The sequence below is a fragment of the Salmo salar genome, chromosome ssa22 (genome assembly GCF_905237065.1).
Source record: "Salmo salar chromosome ssa22, Ssal_v3.1, whole genome shotgun sequence".
NCBI lineage: Eukaryota > Metazoa > Chordata > Actinopteri > Salmoniformes > Salmonidae > Salmo > Salmo salar.
In genome coordinates, this window is record NC_059463.1 from 47,610,001 (window position 1) to 47,626,746 (window position 16,746).

General features: G+C 43.8%; 1 protein-coding gene across 1 annotated transcript in view; it reads right to left on the reverse strand.

Annotated features, from left to right (window-relative positions):
• LOC106583616 (integrin alpha-5) overlaps positions 1–16,746 on the reverse strand; it is a 91,161-nt gene that overhangs the window by 20,240 nt on the left and 54,175 nt on the right. The window contains exons 11-18 of the mRNA XM_014168000.2: positions 8,403–8,455; positions 7,065–7,276; positions 6,610–6,801; positions 6,468–6,513; positions 6,125–6,238; positions 4,497–4,552; positions 2,288–2,448; positions 1–29 (exon numbers count right to left, since the gene is read on the reverse strand). The exon at positions 1–29 is cut by the window's left edge and continues 109 nt beyond it. Of these exons, the coding sequence (XP_014023475.2) occupies positions 1–29; positions 2,288–2,448; positions 4,497–4,552; positions 6,125–6,238; positions 6,468–6,513; positions 6,610–6,801; positions 7,065–7,276; positions 8,403–8,455 (863 nt within the window). The remainder of the gene's footprint in view (positions 30–2,287; positions 2,449–4,496; positions 4,553–6,124; positions 6,239–6,467; positions 6,514–6,609; positions 6,802–7,064; positions 7,277–8,402; positions 8,456–16,746) is intronic.

The following is a 16,746-nucleotide window of genomic DNA, read 5'->3' on the forward strand; positions in this document are numbered from 1 at the left end:
GACAGTTTATCCCGAAACTCCCCTTCACTCTACAACACACATGAGGAAAGAAGGTCAAAGGCATCACCGACACACTCAAGAGGAAGTGAATCGATGTTACACTGACCTTTCTTCATGGTGTGTTGAACTTGAATTTTACTTTACTTATTGTAAACTGGTTGAGACTCTGTGGACCTCTAGATTTAAATGTACATTGTAGTAAATATGATGTTAGAGATCTGTCTAAATGTACAGCGCAAGGGAACATTTTCACTTTCAGTCCTATTGAAACTATACTGCTCAAAAAAATAAAGGGAACACTTAAACAACACATCCTAGATCTGAATGAAAGAAGTAATCTTATTAAATACTTTTTTCTTTACATAGTTGAATGTGCTGACAACAAAATCACACAAAAATAATCAATGGAAATCCAATTTATCAACCCATGGAGGTCTGGATTTGGAGTCACACTCAAAATTAAAGTGGAAAACCACACTACAGGCTGATCCAACTTTGATGTAATGTCCTTAAAACAAGTCAAAAATGAGGCTCAGTAGTGTGTGTGGCCTCCACGTGCCTGTATGACCTCCCTACAACGCCTGGGCATGCTCCTGATGAGGTGGCGGATGGTCTCCTGAGGGATCTCCTTCCAGACCTGGACTAAAGCATCCGCCAACTCCTGGACAGTCTGTGGTGCAACGTGGCGTTGGTGGATGGAGCGAGACATGATGTCCCAGATGTGCTCAATTGGATTCAGGTCTGGGGAACGGGCGGGTCAGTCCATAGCATCAATGCCTTCCTCTTGCAGGAACTGCTGACACACTCCAGCCACATGAGGTCTAGCATTGTCTTGCATTAGGAGGAACCCAGGGCCAACCGCACCAGCATATGGTCTCACAAGGGGTCTGAGGATCTCATCTCGGTACCTAATGGCAGTCAGGCTACCTCTGGCGAGCACATGGAGGGCTGTGCGGCCCCCCAAAGAAATGCCACCCCACACCATGACTGACCCACCACCAAACCGGTCATGCTGGAGGATGTTGCAGGCAGCAGAACGTTCTCCACGGCGTCTCCAGACTCTGTCACGTCTGTCACGTGCTCAGTGTGAACCTGCCAATCTTGGTGTTCTCTGGCAAATGTCAAACGTCCTGCACGGTGTTGGGCTGTAAGCACAACCCCCACCTGTGGACGTCGGGCCCTCATACCACCCTCATGGAGTCTGTTTCTGACCGTTTGAGCAGACACATGCACATTTGTGGCCTGCTGGAGGTCATTTTGCAGGGCTCTGGCAGTGCTTCTCCTGCTCCTCCTTGCACAAAGGCGGAGGTAGCGGTCCTGCTGCTGGGTTGTTCCCCTTCTACGGCCTCCTCCACGTCTCCTGATGTACTGGCCTGTCTCCTGGTAGCGCCTCCATGCTCTGGACACTACGCTGACAGACACAGCAAACCTTCTTGACACAGCTCGCATTGATGTGCCATCCTGGATGAGCTGCACTACCTGAGCCACTTGTGTGGGTTGTAGACTCCGTCTCATTCTACCACTAGAGTGAAAGCACCGCCAGCATTCAAAAGTGACCAAAACATCAGCCAGGAAGTATAGGAACTGAGAAGTGGTCTGTGGTCCCCACCTGTAGAACCAGTCCTTTATTGGGGGTGTCTTGCTAATTGCCTATCATTTCCATCTGTTGTCTATTCCATTTGCACAACAGCATGTGAAATGTATTGTCAATCAGTGTTGCTTCCTAAGTGGACAGTTTGATTTCACAGAAGTGTGATTGACTTGGAGTTACATTGTGTTGTTTAAGTGTTCCCTTAATTTTTTTGAGCAGTGTATAATCAAAAACAGATTAACTGTAAAAAGTAGCATTAAATGTTTCAGCCTGTTTCAAGTTACTGGTGTTTTGAAGGCTGGATTCCAAGAAACTAGCCAACATTTTAGTGCAAACTTTAGGTCCAGAGAGATTGGTCGGGAAGACCCACAGTTCATTGGATCAATGTTGTTTTTATAATCTGGGATTTTCTCAACATGTCTTTGAATAACTCGGTAACACTTTACTTAAAGCCGGCAGGTATAATGCTTTATAACTTGTTATAAGCATGACTGAGTCTTTAAAATTATAACAAGGCTTATAAGTCTCTTTATGTATCAATCAGCATTTCAAATGATTGTTATTTAGTCTATCATTATGAGATGATTATTAGACATTATTAAAAGGGGTCAAACATGCTCATGACAAGCATGCATTATAAGCTCTGCAGTTTAACAGCAACATCTCTCTGAGTGTTTGAAGTTTGAAGTGACTAACGCGCAGGTAGATGCGGGTGTCGTGACACGTTGGTCCTCCGTTGGCCATGGTGATGGTCTCCAGCAGGCTGGGCTGTTGGCTGTCTAGGAACAGAGTTCTCCTCTCTGATGACTCTCTCTGTTTCTGCTCCAGATGGTCCAACTGCACCTCCACCATAAAAACTGCACAACACATACACACACAACATGTCACAAAAACAAACCCCTTATAACATACTGTTTATTTAACCAGGTAAGTTGAGTGAGAACACATTCTCATTTACAGCAACAACCTGGGGAATAGTTGCAGGGAAGAGGAGGGGGGATGACTGAGCTAATTGGAAGCTGGGGATGATTACCGTAATTTCCGGACTATTAAGCGCACCTGAATATAAGCCGCACCCACTGAATCTTTTAAAAATTATTATTTTGAACATAAATAAGCCGCACATGTCTATAAGCCGCAGGTGCCTACCGGTACATTGAAACAAATTAACTTTACACAGGCTTTAACGAAACACAGCTTGTAACAAAAATAAATAGGCTTTAACGAACCACGGCTTGTAACAAAAATAAATAGGCTTTAACGAAACACGGCTTGTAACAAAAAATGTAAAATTAGCAATAAACAGTAGCCTACCAAGAAAGTCATTGGTCACCATCTTCCTTCTCCTGTGCACTGAAACCATCTCCTTCGGTGTCGGAGTTGAATAGCCTCAGAATTGCTTCATCCGATATTGGATCGTTTTCATTGTCGCTCTCGTCACTTTCATCCGGAGGCAAATCCCCCGCTGAGCCCTCTTCAACATGCAGCAGTCCAGCCTTTCGAAACCCGTTGATGATAGTGGATTTTTTGACAATGCGCCACGCTGTCAGGACCCACTGGCAGACTTGACCATAAGTTGCTCTTCGCATGCTGCCCGTTTTAGTGAAGGATTTCTCCCCACTTGTCATCCAAGCCTCCCGCTGAACACGGAGCGCCACCTTAAATGCACGATTTACACTGATGTCGAGTGGCTGCAAATACTTTGTTGTACCCCCAGGAATCAGGGTGACAAAATGACTACCGTAATCAGAATGATGGGAAGTTTGAGAGCGCTCGATTTAATCTAAACAGTAAACAAAAATAGTTGTTTGACCTTAACCCATTCGGCAATTTCATTGGTCTAATGAAAGCTTCATGCCGCCAAAAAAACTGAGCACGTCACAGAATGTGAAAGCGGGAAAAATCCATATATTAGCCGCGTCATTGTTTAAGCCGCGACGTTCAAAGCCTGGGAAAAAAGTTGCGGCTTATAGTCCGGAATTTATGGTTGGTGACTGTGATGGTATGAGGGCCAGATTGGGAATTTAGCCAGGACACCAGGGTTAACACCCCTACTCTTACGATAAGTGGCATAGGATCGTTAGTGATCATAGAGAGTCAGGACACCCGTTTAACATCCCATCTGAAAGACAGCACCCTACACAGGGCAATGCCCTGGGATATACAGAGAAAAGAGTGCCTCCTACTGGCCCTCCAACACCACTTCCAGCAGCATCTGGTTTCCCATCCAGGGACTGACCAGGACCAACCCTGCTTAGCATCAGAGCCAAGCCAGCAGTGGGATGCAGGAGTGGGATGCTGGGTGGTATGCTGCTGGCTAACTAAAGCAATTACATACACTGTTACTGTGCATACACTAACACAATACACACACACACACACACACACACACACACACACACACACACACACACACACACACACACACACACACACACACACACACTTGCAAATACCCATTCCTAAGTGCAGACACAAACACAATCACACACCCACACACATAAACACACGCACACGCACACAAACACAAACCTTGCAATGTTTCCCCTGTACTTACTCGATTGCCCTTTCATCTTAATCTTAACTGCTAAATTGACCACAGTGAGTTCAGGCATATTTGCGGCCACACCAAGGAAGATAATAAGGAACAGCTGTGTGGAGTCCTTACAAAAGAAAACACTAGTCATGTCTAGATGGGATACAGCTTTTGTCAAATTGACGTCAAAAGTTAATTTTTTTACATTTTAGCTAACCCTAACCCTTTTCCTAACCTTAACCTAATTCTCCTAACCTGCTAAGCTAATTCTCCTAACGTGCTCTGTAAGTTCCCCTAAACCTGCTACGAAAAGTCCGTTTTGACAAAAGCTGTATCCCTTGTAGACAAAACCGAAAACACTGGGCTCACCTAGATTAGCAGGGAGGTGCTTCCCATTGGCCGAGAGGCAGAAACTGAGGTTGACACTGAAGAGAGTGAAGACAGAGAGACAGTATTTACATGTATTAAGTAAATCCATGTAGAGCTCTAAAACATTCGGTGGTATATAACAGTATATAACCTCCGCCAACGAAAAAATTAATAAATAAACATTTGGTCACAAAAATGTTTTATGTAAGAAATCTCTCACAAGTCTCATGCTAAATAGCCTGGTTGCCAGTCTGTTTCTGTGTCTTGCCAAATCCTTGTGGTATGATCATGTTTGGCATGACAATGACAATGGAGTGGGGAAGAGCACAAACAGATCTGGGAACAGGCTACTTGCTAACCCACTGAATGTAAATGCATTCAGTCTTTGTACAGAACTGAAGCCCAGATCAACCTATCCCCCTTTAAAACAAATTGCTCAAACTTTACAAGGGGAGGTAAAAAAATGTGTGTGCGTTTGATTATTTTAGAGTGAGTGTATGCATATACAGAATCCATGTGCTGACATCTGTGCACGTGTGTGTATGTGTGTGGTCAATGGTCATCTGCCTGCGCAATGGTAAATGTGTGTGTGGGTGTGTCATCTCATGCATGCTGTGTCCTAGGCCGATGTTCCAAATAACATGTCATTCAAAGTGAATGGCAACCCGCTCCACCCTTTCCACTGTCCACCGCACCCCACCTCTACTACTCCCTCAGCCTTCCCAAGGCTCCCAGCAACCTAAGCGGTAATCAAGAAGACACAAACAACAAGCAACGTGTGCTGTACTAACAGCAGATATCAAGATAACAGCCACTAGGCTGGAATTTCAGTGAGACTAAAAGTGGTGAAGTGTTCCCTTTGCTTGGGCTCAGAATATAGACTGTCCTCAAACACTCATACTGGACCGGAGACTGGACAAGCTTGTCAAACATGGTGTCATTTGACATTCTCAAGTGGTGAATGCCAGACATTTTGTCCATTGACATGGTTTAAGAGTGGAAAATGTACTATATAATATGTCTTGGACTCAGTGTTGGGTCAATGCTTGAACACATTCACATCTATTTGAATTGATATTGTTGCTGAAGACAGTATCCCTCTTAGCAAGGTTGGTCTGAATGAGGCTATAGAAACCTCCTACTCAATAAACCTGGTGGCCAGAAACATGACAGCTTTAGACTACAGTACATTTGACATGTGTGTTGTGAAATCTGTGAATGTATTGTAATGTTTTTAAAATTGTATAACTGCCTTCATTTTGCTGGATCCCAGGAAGAGTAGCTGCTGCCTTGGCAGGAACTAATGGGGATCCATAATAAATACAAATACACTCTCCCTGTTGATGTCTGTCTGTCTGTCTGTCTGTCTGTCTGTCTGTCTGTCTGTCTGTCTGTCTGTCTGTCTGTCTGTCTGTCTGTCTGTCTGTCTGTCTGTCTGTCTGTCTGTCTGTCTGTCTGTCTGTCTGTCTGTCTGTCTGTCTGTCTGTCTGTCTGTCTGTCTGTCTGTCTGTCTGTCTGTCTGTCTAATACATCACAAAGATCTAGCTGCCTCAGTTAATTGATGGAATATCAGCAGTGTTTCAACCAATTAGATTCTTTTGAAAAGGAAAAAATATGTATCAACGTACCAAGACACAGAGATAGTCTCGTTCCCATTGGACACCATACAACTCTTCTCCTCTGAGTTGATCATGGTAGGTTGCACAGTAAGAGAAGCACTGGCATTGACAATAGGCCGAGCCCTGATAGAAAAATACCAACCAATTGGAAGACGTGATTACCTCGATTAAAAGCTTTGATTCCAATACAAAATTATAATTCAAATTACATAAAGGTCACATATAAAACAATGTTTTCAGATTGAGGTACATATTTAATGGAACAAATAAAATACAAATAAAGGGCTGTAATTGGTCAGCTAGCTTATTTGCAAGCACAATGAGCCAATCAAGTTCTGGTGAGAGCACATACCTGTACAGAACAGCCTTGTCAGCCCCAAAAGCACCTACGATGAGATCTGTACAAAGATGACACCAATATTAAACAGTAATAAGAAATTGTAAAAGGAAAAACAATTAAAAACAAACTGAACAATTGGACTCAAGAATTTTACCTGGGTACCCATTCTGGTCCAGATCTTTCTCTCCGCGGAGGGCATAGCCGAAACTGGCAGGAAAGGTGCCAGTGGCCCATTGGCCAGCTAGAGCCTGAGTGGGCGTGTCCTTCAGCCCACTGGCATGCCCGTTATAGATGAGGACCAATCCCTGTTGGTCGTCTCCTCCAAAGGGACAGCCAATTGCAATATCTAAGATAATCAACAGATAATCAACAAAGTTATGCCACCTCATAATGGCTAATCCCCACCCCCTCTGGCCTGAGTTTAGTTATGTTCTTGCATGAAAGATAATAACCCCGTAGACACCAAACGGGGGAAAAACTGACCAAAAAAAAGGGAGGGACTACCTTAACTTGTCCAATAACAAATTATCATTTTTGTTTTCCTTTGCGAAATGTTTTGCTACAGTGTTCCTTAATGAATATGACCCAAGCTTTTCCAGAGGTGCTCACCGTTGAAGCCGTCCTGGTTGAGGTCTCCCAGCGGGGCCAGGGAGCTGCCGAACCTCCCGAAGGCCTGGCTACCCCCCAAGGGGGGCAGGCTGGGCTCAAACAACAAGGGACGCCGCTGTAGGTACACATAGACACGGCCCACCTCCTCCCAACGCAGTCCATCAGACCCCCTCTGCATGAACATGGGAGCGCCCACCACCAGGTCATCCAGACTAAGGCCGGGGAGAGGGGGTTGGGGGGAGGGTAAGATTACTTTAGGTCCAATCCAAGGCCTCTAAAGTTGATGTTTATTAGTGTAGTAGGTGTGAAGGATGATGTTGGAGATTTACATTGTATCCCTCTATGGTGAGTCTTCCTGAGTCTCCTCACTATCATTCTAATAGGAGAGTGTCCTATCCCTCTATGGTGAGTCTTCCTGAGTCTCCTCACTATCATTCTAATAGGAGAGTGTCCTATCCCTCTATGGTGAGTCTTCCTGAGTCTCCTCACTATCATTCTAATAGGAGAGTGTCCTATCCCTCTATGGTGAGTCTTCCTGAGTCTCCTCACTATCATTCTAATAGGAGAGTGTCCTATCCCTCTATGGTGAGTCTTCCTGAGTCTCCTCACTATCATTCTAATAGGAGAGTGTCCTATCCCTCTATGGTGAGTCTTCCTGAGTCTCCTCACTATCATTCTAATAGGAGAGTGTCCTATCCCTCTATGGTGAGTCTTCCTGAGTCTCCTCACTATCATTCTAATAGGAGAGTGTCCTATCCCTCTATGGTGAGTCTTCCTGAGTCTCCTCACTATCATTCTAATAGGAGAGTGTCCTATCCCTCTATGGTGAGTCTTCCTGAGTCTCCTCACTATCATTCTAATAGGAGAGTGTCCTATCCCTCTATGGTGAGTCTTCCTGAGTCTCCTGACTATCATTCTAATAGGAGAGTGTCCTATCCCTCTATGGTGAGTCTTCCTGAGTCTCCTCACTATCATTCTAATAGGAGAGTGGATGTGAGAGTGGCCAATGGAGAACCGGAAGTGTGGGAGTAGCTACTGTATGACAGGGAATTTGTATGACTCATGAGAGAGTGAGGAAATGCATGACCATGAGAACTTCGGAAATACTGTATTTCACCTCTCTTTCCAACCCTGCATCTCTCTCTCTCCCTCCCTCCCTCCCTCCCTCCCTCCCTCCCTCCCTCCCTCCCTCCCTCCCTCAAGCTGCCTGTCCAAGTCTGTCTGTCTGTCCAAGTCTTGTCATACCTGCCTTCTCTATGCTCACTTAGTCTCTCTCTCTCTCTCTCTCTCTCTCTCTCTCTTCTTTCTCCCCTTCTCTCCATCCGCTAACTCACTTACCCATCGTTGTTGATGTCGGTGGCTGCCACTGCGTAGCCGAAATAGGACCCCATCTGGAAGACATTAGAGCAGACAGAGTTAGCCTGTCATCACACCGTGGGGCATAGTATCTCTTTCTTTCTCCTTCATTCTCTCTTTTGATCATTTTCTCTCAAATATCCCCTCTAACCAAGAAGCTTTCCTCTCTCTATTCGTCTCTATTTTTATTTGTCTCTCTCTCTCTCTCTCCCTCCCCCCTCTCTCATATCCCCTCGCCCCAGAAGCCTTCCTCTCTCCTCTCTTTTTTCTCTAAGCTCAGTACCAGAGCTTCTGTAAGCTACGTGAGAGGTAGAAGAGGATAGCTAAGCGTTTGGAGGAGGTGGGGAACTCAAGCTGCTATAGGTGTCTCAGCGAGAGAGAGAGAGAGAGAGAGAGAGAGAGAGAGAGAGAGAGAGAGAGAGAGAGAGAGAGGGTGGGTCACTCAGCGTTGTTATCTTTGACGATTTTATATTATGCCGTAAATGACGGAGTATTGTCAAGATTTTAATATTACAGCTATTTTCCTCTGGTGAATGACTTCACCACACTGATAGACAACGTGCAGGATGGGGTTCTTCTATGTCCTTCAGAGTTAGTGATGTTAGAACTATAGTAGTGTAGCTACCTTAGTCTGGACTACACAGAGAATTCCCTGCAGTATACTCTAACCAACATCGCTGCAGTATACTCTAACCAACATGAGGCAGTATACTCTAACCAACATCCCTGCAGTATACTCTAACCAACATGAGGCAGTATACTCTAACCAAAATGAGGCAGTATACTCTAACCAAAATGAGGCAGTATACTCTAACCAACATCCCTGCAGTATACTCTAACCAACATCCCTGCAGTATACTCTAACCAACATCCCTGCAGTATACTCTAACCAACATCCCTGCAGTATACTCTAACCAACATCCCTGCAGTATACTCTAACCAACATCCCTGCAGTATACTCTAACCAACATCCCTGCAGTATACTCTAACCAACATGAGGCAGTATACTCTAACCAACAACCCTGCAGTATACTCTAACCAACATCCCTGCAGTATACTCTAACCAACATCCCTGCAGTATACTCTAACCAACATGAGGCAGTATACTCTAACCAACATCCCTGCAGTATACTATAACCAACATCCCTGCAGTATACTCTAACCAACATCCCTGCAGTATACTCTAACCAACATGAGGCAGTATACTCTAACCAACATCCCTGCAGTATACTATAACCAACAACCCTGCAGTATACTCTAACCAACATCCCTGCAGTATACTCTAACCAACATCACTGCAGTATACTCTAACCAACAACCCTGCAGTATACTCTAACCAACAACCCTGCAGTATACTCTAAACCAACATCCCTGCAGTATACTATAACCAACATCCCTGCAGTATACTCTAACCAACAACCCTGCAGTATACTCTAACCAACATCCCTGCAGTATACTCTAACCAACATCCCTGCAGTATACTCTAACCAACAACCCTGCAGTATACTCTAACCAACATCCCTGCAGTATACTCTAACCAACATCCCTGCAGTATACTCTAACCAACATCCCTGCAGTATACTCTAACCAACATCCCTGCAGTATACTCTAACCAGCATCCCTGCAGTATACTCTAACCAACATCCCTGCAGTATACTCTAACCAACATGATGCAGTATACTCTAACCAAAATGAGGCAGTATACTCTAAACAAAATGAGGCAGTATACTCTAACCAAAATGAGGCAGTATACTCTAACCAACATCCCTGCAGTATACTCTAACCAACATGAGGCAGTATACTCTAACCAACATCCCTGCAGTATACTCTAACCAACCTCCCTGCAGTATATTCTAACCAACATCCCTGCAGTATACTCTAACCAAAATGAGGCAGTATACTCTAACCAACATCCCTGCAGTATACTCTAACAAACATGAGGCAGTATACTCTAACCAACAACCCTGCAGTATACTCTAACCAACATCCCTGCAGTATACTCTAACCAACATCCCTACAGTATACTCTAACCAACAAACCTGCAGTATACTCTAACCAACATGAGGCAGTATACTCTAACCAACATCCCTACAGTATACTCTAACCAACAACCCTGCAGTATACTCTAACCAACATCCCTGCAGTATACTCTAACCAACATCCCTACAGTATACTCTAACCAACATCCCTGCAGTATACTCTAACCAACATCCCTACAGTATACTCTAACCAACATCCCTGCAGTATACTCTAACCAACATCCCTGCAGTATACTCTAACCAACATCGCTGCAGTATACTCTAACCAACATGAGGCAGTATACTCTAACCAACATCCCTGCAGTATACTCTAACCAACATGAGGCAGTATACTCTAACCAAAATGAGGCAGTATACTCTAACCAAAATGAGGCAGTATACTCTAACCAAAATGAGGCAGTATACTCTAACCAAAATGAGACAGTATACTCTAACCAACATCCCTGCAGTATACTCTAACCAACATCCCTGCAGTATACTCTAACCAACATCCCTGCAGTATACTCTAACCAACAACCCTGCAGTATACTCTAACCAACATCCCTGCAGTATACTCTAACCAACACTGAGGCAGTATACTCTAACCAAAATCCCTGCAGTATACTCTAACCAACATCCCTGCAGTATACTCTAACCAACATCCCTGCAGTATACTCTATCCAACATCCGTGCAGTATACTCTAACCAACATCCCTGCAGTATACTATAACCAACATCCCTGCAGTATACTCTACCCAACATCCCTGCAGTATACTCTAACCAGCATCCCTGCAGTATACTCTAACCAGCATCCCTGCAGTATACTCTAACCAACATGACCCTGCAGTATACTCTAACCAAAACTGAGGCAGTATACTCTAACCAAAATGAGGCAGTATACTCTAACCAAAATGCGGCAGTATACTATAACCAACATGCGGCAGTATACTCTAACCAACATCCCTGCAGTATACTCTAACCAACATGAGGCAGTATACTCTAACCAACATCCCTGCAGTATACTCTAACCAACATCCCTGCAGTATACTCTAACCAACATCCCTGCAGTATACTCTAACAAAAATGAGGCAGTATACTCTAACCAACAACCCTGCAGTATACTCTAACCAACATCCCTGCAGTATACTCTAACCAAAATGAGGCAGTATACTCTAACCAAAATGAGGCAGTATACTCTAAACAAAATGAGACAGTATACTCTAACCGACATCCGTGCAGTATACTCTAACCAACATCCCTGCAGTATACTCTAACCAACATGAGGCAGTATACTCTAACCAACATCCCTGCAGTATACTCTAACCAACATCCCTGCAGTATACTCTAACCAACATCCCTGCAGTATACTCTAACCAACATGAGGCAGTATACTCTAACCAACAACCCTGCAGTATACTCTAACCAACATCCCTGCAGTATACTCTAACCAACATGAGGCAGTATACTCTAACCAACATCCCTGCAGTATACTATAACCAACATCCCTGCAGTATACTCTAACCAACATCCCTGCAGTATACTCTAACCAACATGAGGCAGTATACTCTAACCAACATCCCTGCAGTATACTATCACCAACAACCCTGCAGTATACTCTAACCAACATCCCTGCAGTATACTCTAACCAACAACCCTGCAGTATACTCTAACCAACAACCCTGCAGTATACTCTAACCAACAACCCTGCAGTATACTCTAAACCAACATCCCTGCAGTATACTATAACCAACATCCCTGCAGTATACTCTAACCAACAACCCTGCAGTATACTCTAACCAACATCCCTGCAGTATACTCTAACCAACATCCCTGCAGTATACTCTAACCAACAACCCTGCAGTATACTCTAACCAACATCCCTGCAGTATACTCTAACCAACATCCCTGCAGTATACTCTAACCAACATCCCTGCAGTATACTCTAACCAACATCCCTGCAGTATACTCTAACCAGCATCCCTGCAGTATACTCTAACCAACATCCCTGCAGTATACTCTAACCAACATGATGCAGTATACTCTAACCAAAATGAGGCAGTATACTCTAACCAAAATGAGGCAGTATACTCTAACCAAAATGAGGCAGTATACTCTAACCAAAATGAGGCAGTATACTCTAACCAACATCCCTGCAGTATACTCTAACCAACATGAGGCAGTATACTCTAACCAACATCCCTGCAGTATACTCTAACCAACCTCCCTGCAGTATATTCTAACCAACATCCCTGCAGTATACTCTAACCAAAATGAGGCAGTATACTCTAACCAACAACCCTGCAGTATACTCTAACCAAAATGCGGCAGTATACTCTAACCAACATCCCTGCAGTATACTCTAACCAACATGAGGCAGTATACTCTAACCAACAACCCTGCAGTATACTCTAACCAACATCCCTGCAGTATACTCTAACCAACATCCCTACAGTATACTCTAACCAACAAACCTGCAGTATACTCTAACCAACATGAGGCAGTATACTCTAACCAACATCCCCACAGTATACTCTAACCAACAACCCTGCAGTATACTCTAACCAACATCCCTGCAGTATACTCTAACCAACATCCCTACAGTATACTCTAACCAACATCCCTGCAGTATACTCTAACCAACATCCCTGCAGTATACTCTAACCAACACCGATGCAGTATACTCTAACCAACATGAGGCAGTATACTCTAACCAACATCCCTGCAGTATACTCTAACCAACATGAGGCAGTATACTCTAACCAAAATGAGGCAGTATACTCTAACCAAAATGAGGCAGTATACTCTAACCAAAATGAGGCAGTATACTCTAACCAAAATGAGACAGTATACTCTAACCAACATCCCTGCAGTATACTCTAACCAACATCCCTGCAGTATACTCTAACCAACATGAGGCAGTATACTCTAACCAACATCCCTGCAGTATACTCTAACCAACATGAGGCAGTATACTCTAACCAACAACCCTGCAGTATACTCTAACCAACATCCCTGCAGTATACTCTAACCAAAATCCCTGCAGTATACTCTATCCAACATGAGGCAGTATACTCTAACCAACATCCCTGCAGTATACTATAACCAACATCCCTGCAGTATACTCTAAGCAACATCCCTGCAGTATACTCTAACCAACATGAGGCAGTATACTCTAACCAACAACCCTGCAGTATACTCAAACCAACATCCCTGCAGTATACTCTAACCAACATCCCTGCAGTATACTCTAACCAACATCCCTGCAGTATACTTTAACCAACATCCCTGCAGTATACTCTAACCAACAACCCTGCAGTATACTCTAACCAACAACCCTGCAGTATACTCTAACCAACAACCCTGCAGTATACTCTAACCAACATCCCTGCAGTATACTATAACCAACATCCCTGCAGTATACTCTAACCAACAACCCTGCAGTATACTCTAACCAACATCCCTGCAGTATACTCTAACCAACATCCCTGCAGTATACTCTAACCAACATCCCTGCAGTATACTCTAACCAACATCCCTGCAGTATACTCTAACCAGCATCCCTGCAGTATACTCTAACCAGCATCCCTGCAGTATACTCTAACCAACATCCCTGCAGTATACTCTAACCAACATGATGCAGTATACTCTAACCAAAATGAGGCAGTATACTCTAACCAAAATGAGGCAGTATACTCTAACCAAAATGAGGCAGTATACTCTAACCAACATCCCTGCAGTATACTCTAACCAACATGAGGCAGTATACTCTAACCAACATCCCTGCAGTATACTCTAACCAACATCCCTGCAGTATACTCTAACCAACATCCCTGCAGTATACTCTAACCAAAATGAGGCAGTATACTCTAACCAACAACCCTGCAGTATACTCTAACCAACATCCCTGCAGTATACTCTAACCAACATCCCTGCAGTATACTCTAACCAACATGAGGCAGTATACTCTAACCAACAACCCTGCAGTATACTCTAACCAACAACCCTGCAGTATACTCTAACCAACATCCCTGCAGTATACTCTAACCAACATCCCTACAGTATACTCTAACCAACATCCCTGCAGTATACTCTAACCAACAAACCTGCAGTATACTCTAACCAACATGAGGCAGTATACTCTAACCAACATCCCTACAGTATACTCTAACCAACAACCCTGCAGTATACTCTAACCAACATCCCTGCAGTATACTCTAACCAACATCCCTGCAGTATACTCTAACCAACATCCCTGCAGTATACTCTAACCAACATCCCTGCAGTATACTCTAACCAACATCGCTGCAGTATACTCTAACCAACATGAGGCAGTATACTCTAACCAACATCCCTGCAGTATACTCTAACCAACAACCCTGCAGTATACTCTAACCACCAACCCTGCAGTATACTCTAACCAACATCCCTGCAGTATACTCTAACCAACATCCCTGCAGTATACTCTAACCAACATCCCTGCAGTATACTCTAACCAGCATCCCTGCAGTATACTCTAACCAGCATCCCTGCAGTATACTCTAACCAACATCCCTGCAGTATACTCTAACCAACATGATGCAGTATACTCTAACCAACATGAGGCAGTATACTCTAACCAACATCCCTGCAGTATACTCTAACCAACATGAGGCAGTATAATCTAACCAACATCCCTGCAGTATACTCTAACCAACATCCCTGCAGTATACTCTAACCAACATCCCTGCAGTATACTCTAACCAAAATGAGGCAGTATACTCTAACCAACAACCCTGCAGTATACTCTAACCAACATCCCTGCAGTATACTCTAACCAACATCCCTGCAGTATACTCTAACCAACATGAGGCAGTATACTCTAACCAACAACCCTGCAGTATACTCTAACCAACAACCCTGCAGTATACTCTAACCAACATCCCTGCAGTATACTCTAACCAACATCCCTACAGTATACTCTAACCGACATCCCTGCAGTATACTCTAACCAACAAACCTGCAGTATACTCTAACCAACATGAGGCAGTATACTCTAACCAACATCCCTACAGTATACTCTAACCAACAACCCTGCAGTATACTCTAACCAACATCCCTGCAGTATACTCTAACCAACATCCCTGCAGTATACTCTAACCAACATCCCTGCAGTATACTCTAACCAACATCCCTGCAGTATACTCTAACCAACATCGCTGCAGTATACTCTAACCAACATGAGGCAGTATACTCTAACCAACATCCCTGCAGTATACTCTAACCAACATGAGGCAGTATACTCTAACCAAAATGAGGCAGTATACTCTAACCAAAATGAGGCAGTATACTCTAACCAAAATGAGACAGTATACTCTAACCAACATCCCTGCAGTATACTCTAACCAACATCCCTGCAGTATACTCTAACCAAAATGAGGCAGTATACTCTAACCAACATCCCTGCAGTATACTCTAACCAACATCCCTGCAGTATACTCTAACCAACATGAGGCAGTATACTCTAACCAACAACCCTGCAGTATACTCTAACCAACATCCCTGCAGTATACTCTAACCAAAATCCCTGCAGTATACTCTATCCAACATGAGGCAGTATACTCTAACCAACATCCCTGCTTATACTCTAACCAACATGAGGCAGTATACTCTAACCAACAACCCTGCAGTATACTCTAACCAACAACCCTGCAGTATACTCTAATCAACATCCCTGCAGTATACTCTAACCAACATCCCTACAGTATACTCTAACCAACATCCCTGCAGTATACTCTAACCAACAAACCTGCAGTATATTCTAACCAACATGAGGCAGTATACTCTAACCAACATCCCTACAGTATACTCTAACCAACAACCCTGCAGTATACTCTAACCAACATCCCTGCAGTATACTCTAACCAACATCCCTACAGTATACTCTAACCAACATCCCTGCAGTATACTCTAACCAACATCCCTGCAGTATACTCTAACCAACATCGCTGCAGTATACTCTAACCAACATGAGGCAGTATACTCTAACCAACATCCCTGCAGTATACTCTAACCAACATGAGGCAGTATACTCTAACCAAAATGAGGCAGTATACTCTAACCAAAATGAGGCAGTATACTCTAACCAAAATGAGACAGTATACTCTAACCAACATCCCTGCAGTATACTCTAACCAACATCCCTGCAGTATACTCTAACCAACATGAGGCAGTATACTCTAACCAACATCCCTGCAGTATACTCTAACCAACATCCCTGCAGTATACTCTAACCAACATCCCTGCAGTATACTCTAACCAACATCCTGCAG